The sequence below is a fragment of the Aedes albopictus genome, chromosome 3 (genome assembly GCF_035046485.1).
Source record: "Aedes albopictus strain Foshan chromosome 3, AalbF5, whole genome shotgun sequence".
Classification (NCBI taxonomy): domain Eukaryota; kingdom Metazoa; phylum Arthropoda; class Insecta; order Diptera; family Culicidae; genus Aedes; species Aedes albopictus.
In genome coordinates, this window is record NC_085138.1 from 415,895,986 (window position 1) to 415,921,801 (window position 25,816).

Consider the following 25,816-nt stretch of genomic DNA (forward strand, 5'->3'; position numbering starts at 1 on the left):
AACCGTAACGCAACACATAAAGGCGATCTACCTACGTTACGGGCTCCGTTAAAGACCGAGCATATTTTAAACCCCCTCAACCATTCATCCATCAGCACGGGTCGCCTGACACCTTGGATTGAGGTTCCCTGGTTAGTGGACTTTTACCCCCGGAACAGGTTGTCCGTAGTGTTATTCTTAGCCAATTGAGACAACCGCTACCGACACTACACAGCTATCTAGGCTGATCGGGAAAAGAAGTTAACATTGATAGGACATTAAGTCGAAAGACATTTGATCGAAAGTACGTTTGGTCGAAAGGACATTTGATCGAATAGCAAACTCAATCGGGCTTAATAATATTGGACAATAGAGCAAATATTACTTTCAAGTGAGTTTACTATTGTTATTCATTTGATAAATTGTTTTCCAGGTGTAGTTTTCGTTGGCGTTGTAAAATTAGCTGACCTTTCATCTTAGATTTTTCCTTCTTTCCAACATTGGCTTTTCTTTTAAGTTTCCTTTTATTATTGCGCTTTGCTAACATTTCCATCAGAAATTTCTCCTTCTTTTGAAAATATGCTATTCTTTCAAGTTTTTTGTTTGTGCTGAGAGTGGATATCCTAGTTTTGATTTTTCGTTCTCAAAGATGTTTCTTTCCTTTAAACATATGCTGTTCTTAAAGATTCGTGTTTGTACTGTGTTTGAACGTTATAGCTGATGCCTTTTTTATTATTCGATATTTTTTCTTCTTTTAAACATAGGCTGTTCTTTCAAGTTTACTAATTGCATTGCGTCTTCATGTATCAACTGCTAAATTTTTCACCAGAGAAGTATCCTTCTTTTGAACACATGTTCTTATTCCGTACTGTGTATGAATGTTAAAGCTGCAGTTTTTATTTTAATCCGAGGTTTTTCCTTCTTTAGGAGTTTTTATTAAGTCTTTAATTTTACTATGTTCAGATGGTGAGGCTGCAGAGTTTTTATCAAATAGTTTTCCTTCTTTTCAATATAGGCTTTTCTTCCATACAGTGTTGCATTTGAACTGAGCGCGATCCAAAAATGAAATAAATGCGTTAATTTTTTTTAACATTGACATTGTGGTAATGAGGTGTGAGAAAGTGAATGATGACATGAATCTCTACCAACCTTACTTATGGGCATCCTATAGGGCCAACACGGTCCAGCTCGTTTTATGATGGCCACGTTCAGCAATCTTTCGGATTTTGTAACTTTCTTCCGTGTTGTAACTGAATATTTTCGTATTTTCAATGATTGAAGTAGTTATAGTCATTAATTATGTTTTGTTATGTTTTCTGTTAGGCTAAGTTTAGTAGGGTCGGGGACCATTTGGGCAGGAGCACCTTTTTTGGGCACTTGCTACTATAACTCAGCCAACTGTGAACCGATTGACTTGATTTTTGAAACACGATCAGGAAGGCGCAGTATCTAACTATGTTCAAAAATTCAAGTCAATTGGTTTGATATTGACTGAGTTATATCAGCAAGTGCCCAAAATAGGTGCTCCTGCCCAAATGGTCCCAGACCCTACTCTTTGACATACAGAATACTTCAATCTAGTGGAACGGAAATGTCGGGGTAATGGCTAGGCAATTTGAGCTGATTGAAGTTTTTTGTAAATATGTAATGTTTGTATGATATAACGCTATCATTCTGATGTTTGTTTAGTAGCATAGAAGTTGTGAACGGAAACCAACTACTTTATTTTCCATTAGAAAGTCTTTTCATCAGTAACTGCCTTTCGACCAAATGTACGTTCGACTAAATGTCATATGTTTCCTTCTCCACAATATGGGATTCGACTAAATGTCCATTCGACCAAATGTCCATTCGACCAAATGTACTTTCGACCAAATGTCATTCGACCAAACGGCATTCGACCAAATGTCTTTCGACGAAATGTCATAGATCCGTTACTGCTATATTTGTAATATCGAATGTTATACATTATGAATGACCGTTTCTTTTGGCTTGATAATGAAAAACGGTCTGTTCGGTTGAGCGTATTACACTGGAATGATTTATTCAACGGCTATAAATAATTATTGTTTGCTAAGGCTATGGTGCCGTTCATAAACCACGTAGATTTTTTGGAGGGGGGGGCACAGTCAAACAGACGTCTCACTCTATCCACTATCCATCGTTAACCTTTCAACGGACTATTCAAATATTCTGTAGTTCGCAAATTTCTCGCTCATGGCGCTCACATCGTTTTTGCTTCTGTTTGACGTTTGCTCACTAACGCCATCTTCTCAGTAGGTTTGCGAAATACAGTGTAAATAGCATTGGGCGATTATGCTTTTGTGACGATGGTTTTAATCGCACTTTGTTCCAAGTGATACGTCTGTTTGTCTGTGGGGGGGGGGGGGGGGGGAGGGGTGTCTGACCAAAGTCTACGTTTCATACAAATTTCAATTTTTTTGTATGGACAAAAGTCTACGAGGAGGAGGGGATCTGAGAAGGCCAAATTTTGGGCTACGCAGTTTATGTACGGTGTCAAAATTTTGATTATTATCGAACTTTCATGTACCTCGGATTTTTCATCATAGAATGTCAGAATTTTGGCCAAATAGTATGAATGGAAAATTTGAAAATATTCCATCGGGGAAATCTTGATTCAGCTGAGTTTTTGGCTATTTTCCATACTAAAATTCAATAGTCGTTAGGGGCTGTTCATAAACCACGTAGACCAAAATTTGGCCATCTCAGACCCAGCCCCCCTCCCCCCTCGTAGACTTTTGTCCATACAAAAATTTTGAAATTTGTATGGAGCGTAGACTTTGGTCAGACCCCCCCTCCCCCCAAAAAGTCTACGTGGTTTATGAACGGCCCCTTACCCGTAACGATAGATCACCTTATAATGGTGCGTTACGCCGTGAGATCTACCATATCCAATTTTGATTTCGTAATTTTCCAGCTTGGTTTAAATGCAGGAAAATCAAAAGATCAAAATTTGGTTTACTTTTCTGTGTTTTGTTTTATTTTTGTATTTTTTGCCTTTCTCGTACACCAAGGTGTACACCGAAAGGCTATATGTTCACTCCAAAAATGAAGTCTTGATAGAACCCCCGGAGGGCCAAGTCTTATATACTATTCGACTCAGCTCGACGAGTTGAGACGATGTCTGTGTGTGTGTATGTGTGTGTGTATGTATGTATGTGTGTGTGTGCGTGTGTATGTGTGTATGTGTACAAAAATGTCACCTCACTTTTGGATAGTAAATATTGTCCGATTTCAACACTTTTGGTTTCAATCGTCGCGGCATATTGTCCCATTGTTTCCTATTGAAAATGGTTTGAATCGGTCCAGCCGTTCCGGAGTTATGGCCATTTAGGTGTTCCGGACCGGTACCCCAGGAAGCGGCCAGATGTGAAATTGCAACAAACCCATGCATGCGACCCATCAAACCACGGCATTTTCGATTATCTGATGAACAGTAAGCAGGAAAATAGTCGCAGACTATATCTGAACCGGTAGTGTTCCGGAACCGGTTCCGGGTTTCCCGCCGGAAGTGGCCAAATATAAAAGTGAACCAAACCCATGCATGCGACACATCAAATCGCAGCTTTCTCCATAACCTGATTAACGGTAGACAGGAAAATAGTCTCAGACCATATCTAAACCGGTAGTATACCGGAACCGGTTCCGGGTGTCCCGCCGGAAGTGGCCAAATATAAAAGTGAAACAAACCCATGCATGCGACACATCAAATCACCGCTTTTTCTGTAACCTGATGAATGGTAAACAGGAAAATAGTCTCAGACCATATCTGATCCAGTAGTGTTCCGGAACTGGTTCCGGGTAACCCGCCGGAAGTGGCCAAATATAAAAGTGAACCAAACCGATGCATGCAACACATCAAATCGCAGCTTTTTCTATACCCTGAGGAACAGTCAGCAGGAAAATAGTCTCAGATCATATCTGAATCAGTAGCATCCCGGAACCGGTTCCTGGTGTCCCGCCGGAAGTGACCTAATTCATATATGCGACACATCAAATTGTGCCCTTTTCGATAACTTGTACGATCAGCAAGAAAATAAGCTAAGCCCACAATAGAAACTACTGATAGGAATCGGTTCGAGGTGTCTCGCTGAAAGTGGCCGAACGTAAAAGAGAACCAAAAAATATTCGCGACACATCAAATGGCTTTTAAGGTATCCTGATGAACGGTTACCAAGAAAAAATATCTCAGTTTATGCTTGGGAAAACTAGTAGTGTCCCGGAATCGGTTCCCGGTGTCCCTCCGGATGTGGTCAAATGTAGAAGGGAACCGAACTTCATGCATGCTCTTCATCAAAACGCGGTTTTTTCGATAAGCTGATGAACGGTTTTCAAGAAAATCAGCTCAGATTACGTTAGAGACCACCGGTAGTGTTCCACAACCGGTTCAGGTGTCCTGTCGGAATTGGTCCAATGTAAAAATGCACCATGTAAATATTCTGGATCCGGTTAAGGGTGTCCCACTGGAAGTGGACATGTATAAAATTGCATCAAACCCATGCTTGCGGTACATCAAATCGCTTTTTTGTCAGTAACCTGATGCATGGATAATAAGAAAATAGCCACAGTCCACCGAAGTTACTACCGGTAGAATTTTTAGCTCCGGGGGTCTCGTAAGCAATAAAAAATAGACTCAGACTACATAAGAGGCCACAGGTGGTGTTGCAGAAGCAGCGTCGGGTTCTTCAGCGAAATTACGAAAATGAACTAAATCAATGCAAGCGATGGATATGTGTAAGAGATGCAAAAACCTATAAAAAAAACTAAAGTGATCTCATCAAATCACACCATTTTAGATTCCTGAGAAGTAAATTATCAGTAGGATGGGTCAACGTTGTATGGAAAAATTAAAATTCAGCCCCGAACATTCTTTTAAATCTTTATTTGCGTCTAAAATTACTGCACAAAATTTTGATGTGACTGGAGGGCGAGATCTTTAATGTGATTGATATTTGAATGTGATATAGCATTGGCAATTCAAATTAATTACTTCATAAAAAATTACATTAATCTTGTAACCAATGATAATAAAATATAGCATAAAGTGTGCAGATAAAACTTTGTCAAAGTGATTTCTGTGAAAAAAGTTTAATCCTGGCTAGTAATTGTCATCTTGGTATGAAACAGTCTTCAGTGATGGTGGTCAAGCAGTCAACTGAAAGGACTGATACTTTCTGCTCTGCCCATACGTTGAACATAACGTCGGAAAAAGTGCCCTAATTCGATAATGGCCTTGATAAAATTCTGGATTTTCTAAAAAAAGTATTCTCGTAACTCAGAAACTCGTAAGTGGTACAGTCCCAGATCGCTGTTATGAGCATTTCCTGCTACTCGTTCGTTACCAAAGCACAGAGATTTGGGGCTGATCACTGACTCTAAGGCAAGATTGATTGCATCGACGGAAAGATCATCAGTACATATTCGACGAGAAAGGCACTATCACCACTAGGTGGATTAATCTGGGTTTTTACTACTAATATACCATTTGTTTCCGTGTTATTTGCTTGATTTTAACTACAACTTAATAAAATAACGATTTGTTTCAGCGCTGTTCAGGTAAATACAGTTGCAATTGTAATGTAAGTCAATTAACATTCTATGTATCATAATGATAATATTTATTGTTTCAGGTAAAATCAGGTAATTGATTAACTATATAATTAAATATATTCAAATTACATGATACTTGGGATATTGGGAGGGGTAGCCTAAGGAAGCTAAATGAACGACTAAAATATTAACGCGCACTGAAATGGTAAAAATTAGCAATTGCTAATATCTCACAGAAATAATATTAAAATCTATCAAAGTCTTTGATAACAGTGAGATGTTCCTTCTTTTTATCATCTGCACAAAAAACTATTGAAAAATATCCATAGGATTGCCAGTTATTCAACAAAAACCGAAATTTTTATTGCTCCGCTCATACAAAGTGCTAGGCGATTTTGATCAAGTTTATTGCTAATTTCTAATTTTTAATTGAGCGATAATATAGCTGCCCTAAATGAACTGGTTTCTGGACAAATGTTCGTGGGGTGGCCAGACTTTGTCACGAGATAACAACCATCGCACAATGGGAAAAAATAGATATAAAACGCGAATAAATTCAATATCTCTGCTCGGAGTGGATGGATTTGAATGAAATTTTGACACAAACTGCTAAAAAACTCTACAGTTTCGGATAAGGAGGGGGTCATTCGCCGCACGATGCTGGAAATCAGTGTATCGGGCCCGTTTTACCCCACTCTCTCTCTTTTTGACCTTTCTGGAAAAATCTTGAAGTGCAAAATAAATGATTTATTTGATTCGTGTTGGTGTTAAAACTTCCGTAGTACCGAATGAAGCTGGTTTGGCTCACCGCACGGCCTTAAAAATTTAAATATCTTCAAATAACCCCGATATCCCCTATTTCTTTAAATTTTCACATGCATCTCCGCCCGAAGTGGAATGCAATCGACAAGAGAAGGAGCAATCTTATGTCAAATTTCCGATACAATGGAAGTTTCTACACAAGTACGAGTTAAATAAGTCATTTATTTTGCACGCTAGTCGGGGATAGATGAGGATTTTCTCAAAAAGGTGTGAAAAAAAGAGCGCGGGGTAAAACGAACTCAATACACTGATTTCTAGCATCGTGCGGCGAATGACACCCTTTTTATCTGAAACTGTAGAGAATTTTGCAGTTTGTGTCAAAAATTCATTCAAATCCATCCACTCCGAGCAGAGATATTGAATTTATTCGCGTTTTATACCTATTTTTTCCCACTGTGCATCGTGTTGTCTTCCGAGGGTCTCCAGTAAATTTAGCTTACCTTGTTACAACAAACCATCAGGTAGATCATTCCCTTCCGGTATGACTCTGCAGCCATAGGTAATCCTTGCGCTGATGGTGGGTACACAATCGTCATCATCATTTTCCATACTAAAATTCAATAAATACTTTTTTAGCCTAAAATACAGCTGTGTTTTTTTTTTTATAACTGTGTTCATAAAAATAGCAGTGAAAGCCATTTTCCATACAAAATGGCCAGCTTTGACATATTGTAATTTCATTCTCATATGAGCGATTGAGCTGAAAATTTGACAGCGAACTACAAATATGGTGAATATTGTTAAAGCGAAATTTGAGAATTTTAGAAGCACGTGAAAAAAAGTTAAACAGTATGTGAAATTGATCAATATAACAGCAGTGTAAATAAATTGAAATGTAGCTTTACCTTGAAGAAGCAAGAAATGTTTTCGCTCGCTATTCGATCAGTTTTCGCCTTGGTTACAAGTTGATGTATAAGGTTAAAAATTTAAAAAAAAAATGTTTGCTAAATAAAAATATCAAAACAAACACTGCTATTATTTTGATCAATTTCACATAGTGTTTAACTTTTTTGCACGTGCTTTGAAACTTCTCAGATTTTGCTATAACAATATTCACCATATTTGTAGTTCGCTGTCAAATTTTCAGCTCAATTGCTCATATGAGAATTAAGTTACAGTATGTTAAAGATGGCCATTTTATATGGAAAACGGCTCTCACTGCTATTTTTATGAACACAGCTGTACGTCCCATACAAAATGTATGGAAACATTTTCGCCGATGAAATATTTTTTTCACTGAGAAAGCCTGGGTTTCGTAGGCGCACTCGTTGCTCGTTCTGGATACAAGTATTGGCGGACACAATACTAAACGGTGAGTAGAGTCTACGCTGCGGTGTAACGGTTCCAGACGAAACCACGAAGTTTAGTTTTATATTAAAAACCGCGCATTTTAAGCATGTCATTAACATACTTTTCTATCTGCCTCTCGCTTCTTCTGGCATAACTTTTATGAATTGAAGTCATTTCGATCAGTTTAATCCTAGTAATTGGTGAACCGATCGAATGACCTTCACCATCGCATTAAAACCAATTTCATATGCTATCAAATTTAAATTCTAATCTATTTTGTAAATGACGGTGGTATAGTTTTAACGAGATTAATTTACGGGCGGTCATCGGCTGAAATCGGGCGGTCATCGCATTCCTGGCTCAATATTTTTAATAAATGTAGTGCTTTATTCTAAAACTACTTTCTTGACAGTCTACACATTTTCTGCCTGCATCTTCTCTTTGATCCAATCGACGAATTTAGAAACACTCACGTATGCTGCGGGAACGTTCTCACCACCGCAGCCAATTCCCCAAGCGACGATTCCGCCCTGGACAAACACCCCATTGCGTTCACATGCCAACGGAGAACCTCCATCTCCTTTGCACGTGTCCACGCCAGCTTCGCCACCGGCACATATCAAACTTTTGTGAAGATTAAAGAACGGACCCAGGATGGTGGCCCGGAACAGTTGTTTGCATTTCTTTCGCGGAATCACCGGGACTTCAATCTTTTTCAGCACTTCCGCGTACTTTCCATCGCGGTCAAAGTTGCCCCATCCAGAAACCATGCATCGCTGTTCGTCAAAGTTGTCGTCGGCACTTGGCAGGCAGATCGGATTTATGTGAACGTTCAAGCTAGCCTGTTGATCCAGGATCAACAAAGCCAAATCGTTGTGGGCAGTTGCCTCCACGTAATTCTCATGCAGAATTATCTTCCGAACTTCTCGGTTCTGAAAAAGGGAGAAGGTACCAAAATCGAATATACTTATATAGTATGTATACTGTTTTTTTGTCATAACTCGTGATTTAAGACGCCAGTACACAGGGCCAGACATTTGACCAAAGCTCAAACACCTTGTTTGACTTTTTGAGGTTTTTTCTTGAGTTCATTCCTTGGCATATATTTGACCCTGTGTACCTTAGATGGTCATCAGTATTCTAATACTGTTGTGGATAAGGCATCAGATGTCTGTTCTCTGTAAGTCTATATCGTTTGGCATAGTCATTTTGCATAAGGTCGTTCGAATTAAAGGCCAGCTGGCAGAATAAGAAGGATGCATTTAGATTATGCAAAATGGCTGGTATGCCAAATGACTATATGCTATGTATCCCGTTTTCTGTGGTATTAGATACCTACCTCGTGTTTCAGCGGCTCATTTTCATTTACGGTGTCCCATTCACCTAATCGAACAACCAGAGTGTCCAACGCGTCAATAAAGTTCTTAACACAGTGCGCCGCCGTTAGAACGACTTGTGGATGGATCAGGGATCCACCACAGATGTACTCTGAGGTATCTATGCCCAGAAGAGTTCGACGCTTCAACAGCGCTGCCATCCAAGGGAATTCGCCAAATTGACCCATGCCACTGTTTTTAACCTTGTAGATATACCCATCGGGACGATTTTGGCCACAGGCTAGAGGTGGCGACTTGGTGACTGCATTTGTACCTTCATTTAGATCACCATAATCCGGCAGAAGCTTTTCTGTGGTTAGCTCAACCGGTTTCAAAGGTACAGTGCCATTTCTAGCGCAGCATTTCATCAAAAATTCCTCACACGGATCCCTGTTATCTAAACTGTAAACGATTGAAAAAGTTACTTAGATAATTTTGTAGGAATTGTACCATTTGGCATATTGACATTAAGCATAACACAATGTGCAACATACTCAACTTAATAGACTGAGTGATGTATCATTGTTTTGATCAGAGTTGTGCAATATCGATCTTGTCAGTTGGATAATTATATGGCACTATTACTGGAATTTGATTACCGTCAAAAATGATATTTTGGTGCTTTTAGTCTATACTTTGGTTTACTAGTCAAAAACAGAGCAATTCTCGTAACTTTTCTACTATTATGATGGCAAATTCTCAATTGTTGTTTTTCCACCGAATTTCAAAGACTCTATTTCAGTGACATCCATAACCCAGCGCAATCAGTCTAATCCTGAAGATAGGGGTAGCGAGATGTTAACTTATTAGAACGTAAGCAGATTTGGATTGCAGTCGGCCTATAAAAAAACGGCAGTTTGCTTGTCATTGTGATAGTGACAGCGCGCACTTCTGGTTTTGCTTAACTATACTTATGCCAAATGTTTTAGCTCAAGCGAGATAGACATGTTCATTGAGAAGACTAGCAACACTGCAGAAAAACGAAAAAAAAACATTGGTACACTGAAAGACGGCTTGCGGTAATGATAAGCACACAAATGTTTTTAAATTTACCATGGAAAAACGTGATCATCGGCCAACAAACGCTTCTTGTGTGTATTTTGTCTCCTCTTATATCAACCGGTTCGATAGCCGAGTGGTAGCATGCGAGCCTGGTGATCTCAAGGTTCTTGGTTCGAATCCAGTTGCCAACAGAAACTTTTTTTAATTGTAAATCGGGTTCATGGTAAAATTGAAAACATTAATCGGTTGAATTGAAACGAAACTCAGTCTGGGACCATTTGGACAGGAACACCTATTTTGGGCACTTGCTGTTATAATTCGGTTGATTTCAAACCGATTGACTAGAATTTTTGAACATGGCTAGATACTGAACGTATTTGATCGTGTCTAAAAAATCAAGTCAATCGGTTAAAATTTGACTGAGTTATAGCAGAAAATGCCCAAAATAGGTGCTCCTGCCCAAATGGTCCCAGACCCTACACTCTTCCATTTTTAAACAGAGCTACTACCTTAGCTAACAATAGGAGGCATTGCCATCGGTGACGATTGATGTTTGAAATGGGAAATGGGCAAAGTTCAATTCTTCTTGAATGGTGGTCTGTTCATTGAAAGTTGAGAGACATGATTAATAAAACATTACTTACTCTACTTCAATTGGGTCGTCGCCGAATCTAAGGAAAAAAATCATAATATTAATTAAAACTGGTAATGCATCCGATAAACGGTTACAGAAAGACTTACCGTATTTCAATTATACCGACGCCTTTATCGTTGATTGTTCCCTCAATGCACTGATGAACTGCCACACAGTATCCGAGGGGGCATGTCTGAAATATATAATATAGTTAATTTCATTGTTAACTGGACTGCGACGATGAAGTGCAGAATCTCAAATAAAAGTGCGATATTGCATCAAATCGTGTTTGTGTCACTTCACCGCACTTATTCACCATAAGCTAATGAACAAGTGCGGTGAAGACACCGGAACGATCTGACACAAAATCGCACATTTATTTGAGATTCCGCACTTCATCGTCGCGCTTTTCACTGCCCAATGCGCAATTTGTTCATTCACTGTCGAGAACTTTATGGGACTTTATGGCGCTGTATCGGTCTTCGGGTTTCTTTAAAAACAACCGGTTAGGTTAAAAGCCGACGTTTCGAATGTTTATTCATTCATCCTCAGGGCAAACTACAAATTTTACATTCAGTCACTGTCGAGAACATTCAAGCCTAGCTTTACAATACACTATCTGTATTCAACAAAATCCTTGACCGGAGAGCATTGATTTTGAAGTTTACTGTACCCCTGGCATCTCATACATTGAGAATTTCAGAAAATTCTAAATTCGTTTCATAAGTCCTACCCTGTGATCGGTGCTATGAGTTAGTCTTGATTTACAGAGATACAAGAACCAAAGTGTTGAAACAATAAGCGTTGTATAAAGTATCAATATTACAACGAGATTTATAGCAGAGACGAAGAGACATCTATAAAGTGTGAAAGAAAGGTTCAATAAGATTCAAATAAGACTAATATCGTGGCGGTAATGTTGTTTCTAGTAAAATCCTCTTAAAATATGCGGCTGCTTTTTTTGAATATTTTGTTTTTTTTTTATATTTTGATGGAATTTATGAAATAAATTCTGAGATAGTTCCAGAACCCTTCAGGTTCGCCTCCATCTAGGGATTCGGGGCTTTACACGTCTGTTGTAAGTAGTTGCAAGAATGTTTCCCTGGGAATCATTCTGTAATATCTATTAATTACTCTTAAATATGGCTGGGAAGCTTCCAGATCATTCAGGGATATTCACAAAATCTTGTTGCGATTTTTCCAAAACATTTTCTGCTTTATTCCAGAATAGTTTTGGGATGTTTCCAGAATCATTCTGGAAATGTTCCTGTTTGCTTCTGAGTTCGTTACAGAATTCTACTGTTTCAGGGAAGTTTTGAATACTTTTGGTTGGTTTCGGAATACTTCCGAGATAGGAACCAGGAACCCATCCCTGAATCATTCCGGAACTATCTCATACGGATTCTAGAACCTACGCAGAGTTCAGGAATCATACCATGGTTATGTTACCATACTCGTGGGGGCATTCCCGAGGGACTCGTGGAGAAATTCCCGAAGAACTCCTGGATGAATTCCCAAAAAAACTCCTGAAGGAATATCCGAGGAACTCCTGGAGAAATTTCCGATGAACTCCTGGAAGAATTCCCGAGAAACTCTTAGAAAAAATCCTGGGAAACTACTGGAAAAATTCTCGAGGAATTCCCAAGGAACTCTTGGAGGAATACCCAAGTAACTCCTGGAGGAATCTCAGCAGAACTCCTGGAAGAACTCCGGAAGAACTCCTAGAAGAACTTTTGGAAAACTCCTGGATGAATTCCCAAAGAACTCCTAGATGAAATCCTTGTAAACTACTAAATGAATTTCTGAGGAACTTCTGGATGAATTCCCGCTGAACTCCTGGATGGATTCCTCAGCAACTCCTGGGTGAGTTCCTGAAGAACTCCTGAAGGTATATCCGAGGAACTCCTGGAGAAATATTCGAGAAACTCCTGGAGAAATACTCGAGGACCTGCTGGAAGATTTCCTGAGAAATTCTTAGAAAAAATCCCGGGAAACTATTCGATGAATTCTCGAGGAATTCCCAAGGAACTCTTGAAGGAATCTCAGCAGAACTCCTGAAAGAATTCCGGAAGAACTCCTAGAAGAACTTTTGGAAAACTCCTGGATGAGTTCCCAAAGAACTCCTAGAGGAATTCCTTGTAAACTACTAAATGAATTTCTGAGGAACTTCTGGATGAATTCCCGCTGAACTCCTGGATGGATTCCTCAGCAACTCCTGGGTGAGTTCCTGAAGAACTCCTGAAGGTATATCCGAGGAACTCCTGGAGAAATATTCGAGAAACTCCTGGAGAAATACTCGAGGACCTGCTGGAAGATTTCCTGAGAAATTCTTAGAAAAAATCCCGGGAAACTATTCGATGAATTCTCGAGGAATTCCCAAGGAACTCTTGAAGGAATCTCAGCAGAACTCCTGAAAGAATTCCGGAAGAACTTCTAGAAGAACTTTTGGAAAACTCCTGGATGAATTCCCAAAGAACTCCTAGAGGAATTCCTTGTAAAATACTGAATGAATTTCTGAGGAACTTCTGGATGAATTCCCACTGGACTCCTGGATGAATTCCTCAGTAATTCCTGTAGGTTTATCCGAGGAACTCCAGGAGAAATACTCGAGGAACTCCTGGAGAAATACTCGAGGAACTCCTGGAAGATTTCCTGAGAAACTCTCAGAAAAAATCCCGGGAAACTACTCGAAGAATTCTCGAGGAATTCCCAAGGAACTCTTGGAGGAATCTCAGCAGAACTCCTGGAAGAATTCCGGAAGAACTTTTGGAAAATTCCTGGATGAAATCCCAAAGAACTCCTAGATGAATTGCTTGTAAACTACTGGATGAATTTCTGAGGAACTTTTTGATGAATTCCCGATGAACTCCTGAAAGAATTCCACAGCAACTCCTGGATAAATTCCTGGGGAACTCGTGAAGGTATTTCCGAGGAACTCCTGGAGAAATACTCGAGGAACTCCTGGAGAAATACTCGAGGAACTCCTGGAAGATTTCCTGAGAGACGCTTAGAAAAAATCCCGGGGAACTACTCGAGGAATTCTCGAGGAATTCCAGGAGAAATCTCAGCAGAACTCCTGGAATAATTCCGGAAGAACTCCCGGTAAACTCTCGGATGAATTCCCAAAGAACTTCTAGATGAATAACTTGTAAACTACTGGATGAAGTTCTGAGGAACTCCTGGAGGAATCCCCGAGAAACTCTTGAAGAAATTCTCGATGAACTTCTGGAAGAATCTTAGACAAACTCCTGCAAGAATTCCCAAGGAACTTCTTGAAGAATTCCAGGGAAACTCCTGAATTAATTCCCAAAGAACTCGTAGATGAATTGCTTGTAAACTACTGGATGAATTTCTGAGGAACTCCTGGAGGAATTTCCTAGGAACTCATGGAGGTATTCTCAAAGTACTTCTGGAGAAATTTCCTAAGAACTACTGGAGGAATCTTAGACGAACTCCTGCAAGAATTCCCAAGGAACTTCTAGAAGAATTCCAGGGGAACTTCTGGATGAATTCCTGAGGTACTCCTAAGGTACTAAAGCGTAGAGGAAACAGTAAAACAATCCGATTTGTATTCAAAGAAGTGGTAAGGATCCACTTTTAGGTGACCCATCCTGACCTGGGTTTCCTTACCACTAAAAACACAAATTTTCGTGAGCAAACCATACGCGTTCCCCGATTGTTGGCCATTCTTCTATCGCTAAAACTATGTATATGTATTTGTAAACACACGTTAGTGGTGTGAAATATCAGTGTACGGTGTATTTTATGAGGTCTTCCCACGGTTATCAATATTTTTATAAGACCGGTTACAGCGTTATCAGCGGGATTCCCCAGCATTTTTCAAAAGTTATATTTGGATGTGTGTAGCGGTGAAAGTATTTACTTACGTATTTTTTTATTATTTGCGCGATAAACCCTGCCATTCATGACGGAGATTGGAAGTTTCCCAGAGATAACAAGACAAGTAAATTTTCCGAATCATCTTGGAGTACTTTTTGAGTTTGATATTTTAAGTCGTATGGGCTAATTCTAAAGCAGGGCAGGAATTTTATTTTGAACACTTTTCTGCTATAACTCAATTATTTATTTATTACTTATGTATCTTTATTGAAGAGCTTTTCAGCCGGCGGCTGGTTCATCTCTGGTTATAACTCAATAAGTTTTTGAACAAATTGCCTTAATGTTTTGTACGAGTATCTCACGTGTAGTATCCACAAAAAAATCAAGACAATTGGTTTGAAATCGGCTGAGTTATAGCGGAAAAGTGCCAAAAATATCAGCTACTGCACAAGTGGTTCGGCACCCTACACACTTAAATTCAGAAATTGATCTCGGTAAACGGTTTACCGAGAATCCAACAGCTGATATCTCGGTAAAATATTTACTGATTCTCGGTAAAATTTTTACCGAGATTTCGGTAAACCATTACCGAGTCTCGGTGAACTTTGCCGAGATCTCGGTAAAAAGTTGGATTACGGAGATCTCGGAAAAGTTTTAACAACAGCTCGGTAAAACTTTTACCGAGATTCAGTGAAAATTATTACCGGATTCTCGGCTGTTGGATTCTCGCAATCCGTTTGCTGAGGTCGGCGATTTAATTTAAGTGTGTATGATGATGTAACGTTACAGCCTCGGAGGTGTCGAAAAACTTTGCCGAAGACCGTAAAACAATTCGATTCGAGCATGCAATTTGTATTTGAGCAAAACAATTCGAGCATGCTAAATTCTCACTGGCATCTTAGAATTACCGAGGGTGTAACTTTTTTCACATGTGTTGGATCACTTTGCGGTCTTCAACATTTTTTCGGGACGTTTTAGGCTATACTTCAACATCATTCATAACATACGTTTTAGCCGAATATATGCTTTAGAACCACGCGAAATTTCGCATAATGGACTTGTTAACTCCAATTATATGTTTCAAAATATGAACTTACGGACAAACAGACGTAACTTTTAAAAACATTTAACGATAGTCACAGAAACATTATCGTTCAATGACAAACACACCGTGTTTGTACAGACAAACAGACGATTCAGTCTTCTCACTTTCACGTGCATATTTTTATTTTCTTTTGGGGCCATGTGATGCCGTGTATCAAACCTGGCTATCGTTATTCTGGTAACTCAACCGCGAATACCTTTGAAAAATTCCGATCCCTTAGTTTTCATACCTTCAAGTCCTTAAAAATGTCTTCGTCCTCTTCCGAAGAATCTTTACCCGACACAAAACGACCACAGTACGCTATCAGCGCTAACGTAGCAACCAGCAGCGTCCAGATCAGTCTCATCCTTGAATACTTTCGATCGATCACCTCTATCCACTACAACGGTCACTAGGGAACTGAACTGAGCGAATGAGTGAATTGATGCCGAAAGGTTAAGAACAATGCTAGGCAAACATCTCAAAAGACCATGGTTACGAATGAGAGGCTCTCTTTATTCACTTTCTCCACTGAATGAAAATCCCACCACAATATAATCAGGAAGCGATACGATCGCGCCCCAGTTTGACACTCAATCGGAAATTGATTGTTTCACCGACCGTTCAGTCATCCTAAAACTATCGCAGACGAATTCTTAAAATTATTCATCCATGATTATCCTCATTGATTTTTTCATCAACTCAGCTCCATTGAGTTATCCAAGAATTTTCACAGAATCCCTAGAGGTATTTTTGCATTATTTTTTTTCGAAAATTCTTCCAAACACTGCTTTTCAGTAACTTCTTGAATTTCTTGGGAAATTTCTCCAGAACGCCGTTCCTAGATTCATATTCAAACACCAACAAAAATACCTATGTTGATTCTTTTCATGAATCCCTCCAAAAAAAACTTACAAAGATCCCTTCAGGAAATCTTGCGAGATTTTTCCAGAAATTTCAAGAAAAATATTTAAACAATTTTGTGTGAAATGCCAAAAGAGATCCTGGTGAAATTATTGAAAAAATTCGTGAAATATTCTTTTGAAAAAAAAAAAATGCATGAGCATGAGCATAGATGGCCCGTGAGAAGAATTCTTAAAAAAAAAAGAGAAATCATTAAAAGATTTTCTGCCAGTCCTTAAAAGAATACCTGGAGGAATCCATGGAAGAATTCATGGAAAAAATCAATGGGGAAAGCCCTGGAGGAATCCATAGAACAATTCTTAAAGAAATCTTCAGAAGATTTCCTGGGCATTACCATGAAAGAGTCTTGGAAGAATCATACGAAAATCTTTCTGACTAATATGAGAGTGAATTTTAATTCGAACCCTAATGAAAATTACTGGAGGAAAAGTTCGAAGAATTGGTGATGAAATCAAAGAAAGTTTTCTTTCGGAATTCTTAGAAAAAAAAACTCAAAGGAAATCCAGAAGGAAAATTTGTGCATAAATTCTTGGAAGAAATCCTTGGCAAATTCTAAGAACGTTTTTTGGAGAAATTATGGAATCCTTCACCGAATTGGAGATTGGAGATTTCCTTAGAATCTTTCATAAGAATTCCTGAAGGCATTCTTGGAAGAATTCTTGGAGGAATCCTTGGAAAAGAAATTGAAGGAATCTTTGAAAGAATTTTAGAAGAATCCTTCTAATAATTCGTGGAGGAGTTTTTGGAAGAATTCAGGGAGGAATACTTGAGAAATTTTTTAAAGTAATCCTTGAAAGGATTCCAGGAGGGACTCTCGGAAGAATTTCTTAAAGAATTCTTGCATAGCTTCTCGTAGGAGATCTTGGAAAAATGTCTGGAGGAATTATAGGAATAACTCCTGCAGGAATTCTTAAATGAATTTCTGAAGTAATTTTTGGAAGAATTTCTTAAAAACTCTTGGGAGAATTTCTGAACAAATTTCTGGAGATATTCAAGAATTCTTTCAGGATCCTTGGGTGATTTAGGATCTTTGAATTCTTGGAAAAAATTCTAGATTTCCAGAAAGAATTCCTGGAGGAATCGTTGGACAAATTCTACGGAACCCTTGGCAGAATTGTTGTAAATATCTTTGGAAGTATTGCTGAAGGAATTATTGTAAGAGCTTCTGGTGGAATCCTTGGAAGAATTTCTGGTGGAATGCTTGGAAGAATGTCTGTAGGAATACTAAAACGCATTTCTGGAGAAATCCTTGGAAGAATTTTTGAAAGATTCCTTGAATGAAATTTTGGAGTAATCTTTGGCAGAATAACTGGAGGAATTCTCGGAACAATTCCATGAAAGAATTCTTTGATGATTTGTTGAAAAAGATCTCGCAAGAATCCTTGGAGAAATCTTTGGAAGCATTACTGGAAGAATTATTGGAACAACTTCTGAAGGAATCTTTGAAAGGATTCTTGGAGAAAGCGTTGAAAAATGCTGGAGGATTCTTTAAAAGAAATCCTGGAAATATGCAGGAAAGAATTCCTGGACGAATCCTAGTAAAAATTCTTGTAGGATTGTTTGGACGAACGAAGAAATCATATGAAAAATTTCTTGAACAATCTTTGAAGGAACTCCTTCAAGAATATGTAGTTAAAAAAATCTTATTCGAATATTTTTCTGAATTGCCGGCAGTATGATTGGAAGAATTTCTAAGAAAATTCGCAAAAAAAATTGGAGATATCCTTTTGAAGACTCCAGGAAAATTTATGACTGAATTCGAGGGGATTTTTAATGGACTCATTGATAAATTTAGTGAAAAAATCTTTGGATGAACTAATAAAAAAAATAATTTAAAAACTCTTCCACGAACCCTTCTAAGAATTAACGGCGATATTATTGGCTGAATTGAACGGGTTTTCAGTTAGCCTAGTGGTTAAGGCTATGGATCGCCAATCCGGAGACGGCGGGTTCGATTTCCGTTCCGGTCGGGAAAATTTTCTCGACTCCCTGGGCATAGTGTATCATTGCACTTGCCTCACAATATACAAATTCATGCAAGGGCAGGCAAAGAAAGCCCTTCAATAAATAACTGTGGAGGTGCTCAAAGAACACTAAGTTTAAGTGAGGCAGGCCAAGTCCCATTGGGGACGTAGAGCCACGAAGAAGAAGAAGAAGAATTCGACTCCAGATGATGGTATTAGATTTATTTTTGCATTTTTCGTACAAAATATAGATTTTAATTTGACGTATTGTTTATAGTATTAAAAAGTTTTATAATTATTTTAAGGGCCCTTATAGGCGAAGTATAGGCGAAGCGGTAAACACGTGCTAATTCAGCGTGCTGAGGGTGACGGATTCGATTCCTGGTCGGTTCATGAACTTTTCGTAATGGAAATATCTATTTAATTTCTGACCTCCTTCGGCATACATTATCTTCGTGGAGGCGCTTAAATACAAGATATATGTGTAATCACAGTCAAACAGACGTAACTCTTAAAGAATAATCTTTCAATAATTTGCCCGATATGTTTTAAGAACGTTCACTATTATTGTTAGTATTTGATTAGAAATTGTGCGGTCATCATATTAATGGTACAAATAACTATTTTAAGGAAACAATGTCGTGCTTTATTCCAAACCTTCATTCTTGGCAGTCTACATTATTTCTGCCTGTATATTCTCCTTAATCCAATCGACGAATCTAGAAACACCTACATAAGCCTCGGGAACGTTCGTCTTATCGCCATAAACTCCCCAAGCCAGGAATCCGGCCTGGACAAACACCCCATCGCGTTGACATGCCAACGGCGAACCTCCATCTCCCTTACCCATGGTCATACCAGCTTCGCCTCCGGCACACATAAAACTTATGTGAAGTTGAAAGAACGGACCCAGGCTGGTGGACCGGAGTAGTTGTTTGCATTTCCTTCGTGGTATTACCGGCACTTCTGCCATTTTCATCACTTCCGCATACTTTTCATCGGGGTTAAAGTTATCCTTGCCCCATCCGGAAACCATGCACCGCTGGCCGTCGAAGTTGTCGTAGGCATTTGGCAGGCAGATCGGATTGATGTGAACGTTCAGGTTAGCCTGTTGATCCAGGATCAGCAAAGCCAAATCGTTGTGGGCCATTCGCTCCACGTAATTTTCGTGCAGAATAATCTTCCGGACAGCTCGATTCTGAAATAGGAGGGAGTAGGTACCATACAAATATCATACCGAGTATACCCCTTATTTGCCATAACAGTTATTATTTATAAAAACTGGCATTCCAACGGTTATGGATTTGTAATTAGCCGTCTGTTCTCTTTGGTCGTTTGGTATAAAGGAAGTGCGTTTTTTAATTATGCCAAATGGTGACGCCCGATTAATTATGTCAAATGACTTTATGCTGAATGTCCCGTTTTCTATGATGTAAGGTACATACCTCGTGTTTCAATGGCTCATTTTCCGTTAGGGTGTCCCATTCGCCTAATCGAACCACCAGAGTGTCCAACGCGTCAGCGAAGTTCTTAACACAGTGCGCGGCGGTTAGAACGACTTGTGGATGGATAAGCGATCCACCACAAATGTACTGTGAAGTATCCATGCCCAGAAGAGTTCGACGCTGCAACAGCATTGCCATCCAAGGGAATTCGCCAAACTGACTACTGCCACGATTTTTAATCCGGTAGATGTAACCCTCGAGGCGATTTTTGCCACAAGATGGAGTTGGCGGCTTGATAGTATCATTTGAATTACCATAATCCGGCAGAGGCTTCCCTGTGGTTGGCTCAACCGGTTCAGGAGGAACACCAACAGTCACTACGCAACATACTTGCAAATGTGATTCACATGGATCGTGTTGTAGACTGTAAAAGATTTAACATGTCACGCAGTTAAATTTAGTAGGAATTGTCTCATTTGATATAATAATGTTAATCATAACACAATCTAGTTTATATATATATGCAATATCAGTCTTGTCATATAGACACAGAGAACAGACATCCAGGCTAGAACAAATTTCATTCGGAAAGTTGTGTAAGGATTTGAATCTTTACTTGAGTAAGGTTGCAAACCAATACACGATGACAACACTAACGCCACCAAACACCATATTGCCACAGTCAGTGGTGAATTGAAACATTTCAAGTGGTGAATTAAATTAGTATGGGAAATTAACCGATTGCAGCGCCACGCTATTGCCACTTGTGTTGCGGATTTCAAATGGCCGTTAAATTCCTTACACAGTTTCGGAATTGGACTTGGATGTCTGTTCTCTGTGATATAGATACTGCTTTCATAATCGCCATAAAGCCATAAAAATCAGATCAATGACAAAACACCGAGAACAGACATCCAGGTTAGAACGAATTTCATTCGCAAAGCTGTGTAAAGATTTGAATCTTTACTTGAGTAAGGTTGCAAACCAATACACGATGACAACACTTACGCCACCAAACACCATATTGCCACAGTCAGTGGTGAATTGAAACATTTCAAGTGGTGAATTAAATAAGTATGGGAAATTAACCGATTGCAGCGCCACGCTATTGCTACTTGTGTTGCCGATTTCAAATGGCCGTTAAATTCCTTACACAATTTCGGAACTGGACTTGGATGTCTGTTCTCTGTGGACAAAAGTCAACGACATGATATTGACCTGAATTCTACATTCTTATCATATTTTAACTGATCCAGCGTCAAAACGCTGGTGGTCTAGCCAGTAACATTTAGTTCTTGTAATTTTGTTACGGGCTTGGTGGTCTAGCGGCTACCGATTCTGATCCGTATGCAGATGGTCCTGGATTCAATCCCTGGCGTGCTTCTTTAGTCTACTTTGTGTCGCTCTATCTGCTTTATCCCTCTTCTCTTTACTGATTCATAAATAGCCATTGCCAGAATCAGAAAACAGTTTCCCTTCCTTCCAACATCCACAACACAGTGTCAATCTATTATGTTTTCAGTTCAAACCCGAATTAGCGACATATTTTCCTTCACTTTCGCTGCTTTTGCGTTAAGGACAGACTTTGTAGAATTCCAAAATGGCCGCCACAATGGCCAATTTTGATACCTACTCACGATTTCTAAAGCGCAAATCTCTTCGTAAACAAAACCAGCGCACCAGCTTCTCGTTTTGAGCTTCTTAAATACAAGTGAACAAAAACAGCATAATGAAAGGCACTGTTGATTTAAGCTTGCTTCTTGAAATTTGTGCGTCCGAAGTTCTGGTGCACTGTTGAAACGGGATTTCAAGACGTTTGTCCTTAAACGCAATGTCGGAAGTGGCGCGCTTTATACAGTACCAGGTGTAAAATACAACGCGTCACTTCCGACATTATTGTATTTAATGAAAAGTAAAAGAAAAAATGTCGCTAATTCGGTTTTGAACTGAGAACATAATATCATACAACGTCTACAAGTTATGCTTGCAACCAAGAATAACCAAGGTTTCAACCAAGCGATTTGTGCCGAATCACACTCATAGCACAGACAAACAGACGTAACACCTTGAACGATTTTCATGGAAATCCATCGCCCAGTTCACACTACCATCACCTGGTGGAAACGAATCACTGTGTTGTGCAATGTCGTCAACAGAAGGCGCTAGTGTAAAACGTCAAACGCATAGAAAAACGATGCGAGCGCCTCTGGTTGTGAAAGCCACAACTATGAAAATTTAAAATGATCGTTAAAAGCGTGGTCGATGGAAATTTCGCAAATGTTTCGTCTTTTTGTCTGTGCTCATAGTATTCATTGAAACAACACACCTTTTTTTGATAAAGTGGTTTTGTAGCTCATTAAAAGGCTCGTATTGTGAATAGTGATATGATAAATGAAACAACTTACTCCTCATCAGTTGAGTCGTCGTCGAATCTAATGAAATAAAAACAAAATATACATCAACATTAGAGAGTGAATTAAATGCTTGCAGAATGACTTACCGCATCCCAGTGATATTGTTGCTGTTAAAACTGTTCGATACATTCGTGCAAAGATGACCTGGAACACAGTATCCGTTGGGACATTTCTGGAATTTGAAATAAGTTTAATCATTGTTTCAATGTAATGTAATGTGTATCATCTCAAGAAACAGAGATGGCTGACTAACAGTTTCTTGACCCTTTGGAGTCGAAAGGGGTCAATATGACCCTGGCGATGAAACCGAGCATAACAAACGTGGTGTTAACACACCAGCGCGGTTGCGGCAGCACTGGCAAAAACTCCAGCTCCAAAGGATTAAGCTGAAGTTTGCTTAAGAGTTGTTTGTTCAACTCTTATACAGCTAAAATGTTTGTTGCGATGTGCCGAATACATTTCCGGTGGGAAAAGAATGACAAATCCTCTCACGAATACGGTGAAGATGTTGCAAAGCTTTTGAATTGAGATGGATGTAACTTTAGAATAATGTCCAAAATATGTCAATTCATATTTTGCCCATCAGATCAAAATACGCCATCACAGTAATGCAACGAAGAAATCTTTCTCTGTGGTTGAGAAATATGTACGATGTTTCGTACATACCGGTAATGTCGGGAAAAAGCGATTGATTTGATTTTAATTAACAGCTTTTGCTGCATTCTCCCGCAGTGAAATGCAACTTTGAAATGCCAAAGAGTTTTTGTGGGTTGTGAATTGATGGTTGATTCAACAAGTAAATCTAGCGAAGTTGAAATTGAGCGATGATGAAGAGCAATTCGGCTAGCGTCTGCTTTGGTGTGGTTGCCTTCATCGTATGCAAAACGAGAAAAAACATGTCAACTCGTAAGTGGAGCGAAATTGAAACGTGAACTTTTGCGAAATTTTTCGATTTTTTAGTGATATAAGAGTTAGTTATTGATAGCCTACATATTTTTGCTACCTTGCGATGAGCCATTGGCAAATCTGTAATTATTGGCTATTTTCCATCTGATATGACGGGAATTAGCGCATATGGCAAAGAAGATATCTACCCTATCTATTTTTGTTTCGTTTTGTTACCTTATCACTGGACATACAAATTTTCGTGGGAAAACCATATGCGTTGCGATTATGTGCAATTCTTTCGTATTTGTAAACACATGCGTTGTGAAATTTCAGTGTACGGTGTGTTATTTCCGGCCTTCCCACTTTAATCACAATGTGCATGTGTAATCGGTAAAATTATCAGTAGGATTTCCCAGCATGTTTTAAAAGTTGTATTCAGTTTTGGAAATAACAATGTATTTCATTTTTTCACTATGCTTTTATTATGCGATATCAGCCGCGACCGAGACTTCAGAGATATCAGGACAACTGTATGTTCAGCGTGGAGTACATTTTGCGTCGAAATTCGAATTTTCTCGACGAATTTCTGGGCAAGCTCAGTGCTCATAGGAGAAAAAAGTTACATCATGCCAAAGTTTTCCATTTTGTATGGAAAACAGCTTTCACGAGAGACGAACCAGCCAAGGGCATAAAGACAAATCAATCAATCAGATTTCACTCCTTTTTTTGAACATGTACATGCACAATTGTACCACAAAGAAACAGATGCAACCATAGAACAAATTTCATTTAACCCTAAAAGGGATACCTGGGGTCCATTGGACCCCAGGCGCCTTTCAGAGCTCGTCTTTGATGGAACATACTCAGCGAGGTGACGAAACTGAGGCCATGAAGGTATCCCTTTTAGGGTTAAAAACATCGTCACGAAAACGTAATCGCCTAATGCTTAACGTACTGTGTTTAATCGGGTCGCTACTAGATGGCGGTAGTGAGCAAACTTCAAACAAGAGCAAAAACGTTAACATACATTTTAGTCATATTTGAGCACATATTTGAGGTTTCGCATTATAGACTTGTTAGTTCAATTGCTATCTATTTATATATAAAATAGTTATTTATGTAACGGCAAGCCTCGTTGCATAAATGTACGACTCGTGCTGAAAAATCGAGTTTTGCAACGAGTTCCATACAAAATTTTATGCAATGATTTTTTCATTATACAACACATTTGGGTTGCATAATGTTCAAAATGTAAATCATTTGAGTTGCATTATGAATATTAATAATATTATATTATTAAACTATTTTTCATTATGCATCTCATTTTAGTTACATAATAAAACAGTGCGGAAAATTTGGCCATTATGATACTGAAATGAGTTATATAAAATTGAAATTATGAAACTGAAATGCATAAATGAATTGCAGCATGAGTCTTGCACGGTTTGATTCGTATTCATGGTTAGAGTGTAGAATTAGCAACTAGTTAAAATACACATATGTAAATAAAAACAAAAAAAAAAGTATTCATGGTGGTGTTTTATTCTGTGCAGAATTAGCATATGGCTAAAAACATAAAATTTGCCAAAATGAAAAAAAAACTTTTACATGTGCACATCGTTTAACAGGCTTGAAAACACTATGCCCAAGGGAATCAGGCAAATTTCCATTACGAAAAGTTTCTTCCTGGACCAACCGGGAATCGTGCTGAATATTCGTGCTATATGGGCTCTATCAAACTTTGTTATCATGATCAATTCTGAAAACTCAATCGGCGCGTTTAACAAAGTTTCGTTTTACAAACCATTTTTGTTTCCATACCTTTAAGTCTTTAGAACCGTTGGCCTCTTCCGAAGATTCTTCGCATGAAACAAAACTTCCACAGGCCGTTATCAACGCTAAGCCGATCAGCAGCGTGCAGATCGGATTCATCCTTGAATACGTTCGATGTATCGCCTACTCACCACAACGGTCACTAGGAAACTGAATTGAGTGAATGGATGTCGATGCAACAGGTTGAGAGTAATCGAGCAATGCTGGCCAAACATTTCAGTAGGCCCTAATGATAACACAGCGCAACATTTTTTTTTGTCTCAAAAGCTAACTTACACTGAAAGACGGCTTGAGGTTGAAATTACTATTCTGAGGATCAATTTAAATAAATAAAATTAAATAAATAAATACACAACGCCACTAAATTTGTGCTGACTGAGTTTCGTTTCAATTCAACAGATTAATGTTTTCAATTTTACCGTGGACCCGATTTACAATTAAAAAAAGTTTTTGTTGGCAGCCGGATTTGAACCAAGAACCTTGAGATCACCAGGCTTTCTTTTTTTATTTTGAACTTCTAGTAACCCTGTAGACATCAAAAAACCCACTGATGGTAACCGTTTTTGCTGTTTTGTTTTTTATTTTGCGTTCCGTTTCACCCTGTTCCATGAGCAGAATGACGTTTGAACCATTTTTAGTTTGAACGATGTGCAGATTAGAGGGAGTCAAATTATTGCGCATTGCGTACCGTCAGTGGGGGTGTCATTGGGCCAAAATTGCTAAGTCCATCCCATTGAAGGTCTTTCCAAC

The 25,816-nt window shown here is 38.8% G+C and overlaps 2 protein-coding genes across 2 annotated transcripts; both read right to left on the reverse strand.

Annotated features, from left to right (window-relative positions):
- Positions 1 to 8,028: 8,028 nt before the first annotated feature.
- Positions 8,029 to 16,051, reverse strand: LOC109403188 (phenoloxidase-activating factor 2). The gene is made up of 5 exons (XM_029877052.2): positions 15,849 to 16,051; positions 10,782 to 10,867; positions 10,685 to 10,711; positions 9,002 to 9,440; positions 8,029 to 8,594 (listed from the first exon to the last, which is right to left on the reverse strand). Exons 1-5 carry the CDS (start codon positions 15,963 to 15,965, stop codon positions 8,076 to 8,078), a joined length of 1,188 nt encoding a protein of 395 aa, XP_029732912.1. The 5' UTR covers positions 15,966 to 16,051; the 3' UTR covers positions 8,029 to 8,075.
- A 3,058-nt stretch (positions 16,052 to 19,109) lies between these two features.
- LOC109622286 (inactive CLIP domain-containing serine protease A28) lies at positions 19,110 to 25,209 on the reverse strand. Its single transcript, XM_029877051.2, has 5 exons — positions 25,055 to 25,209; positions 22,432 to 22,517; positions 22,337 to 22,363; positions 19,932 to 20,355; positions 19,110 to 19,684 (listed from the first exon to the last, which is right to left on the reverse strand). The coding sequence occupies exons 1-5, from the start codon at positions 25,163 to 25,165 to the stop codon at positions 19,160 to 19,162; spliced, it is 1,173 nt and encodes a 390-aa protein (XP_029732911.1). The 5' UTR covers positions 25,166 to 25,209; the 3' UTR covers positions 19,110 to 19,159.
- Positions 25,210 to 25,816: the final 607 nt, after the last annotated feature.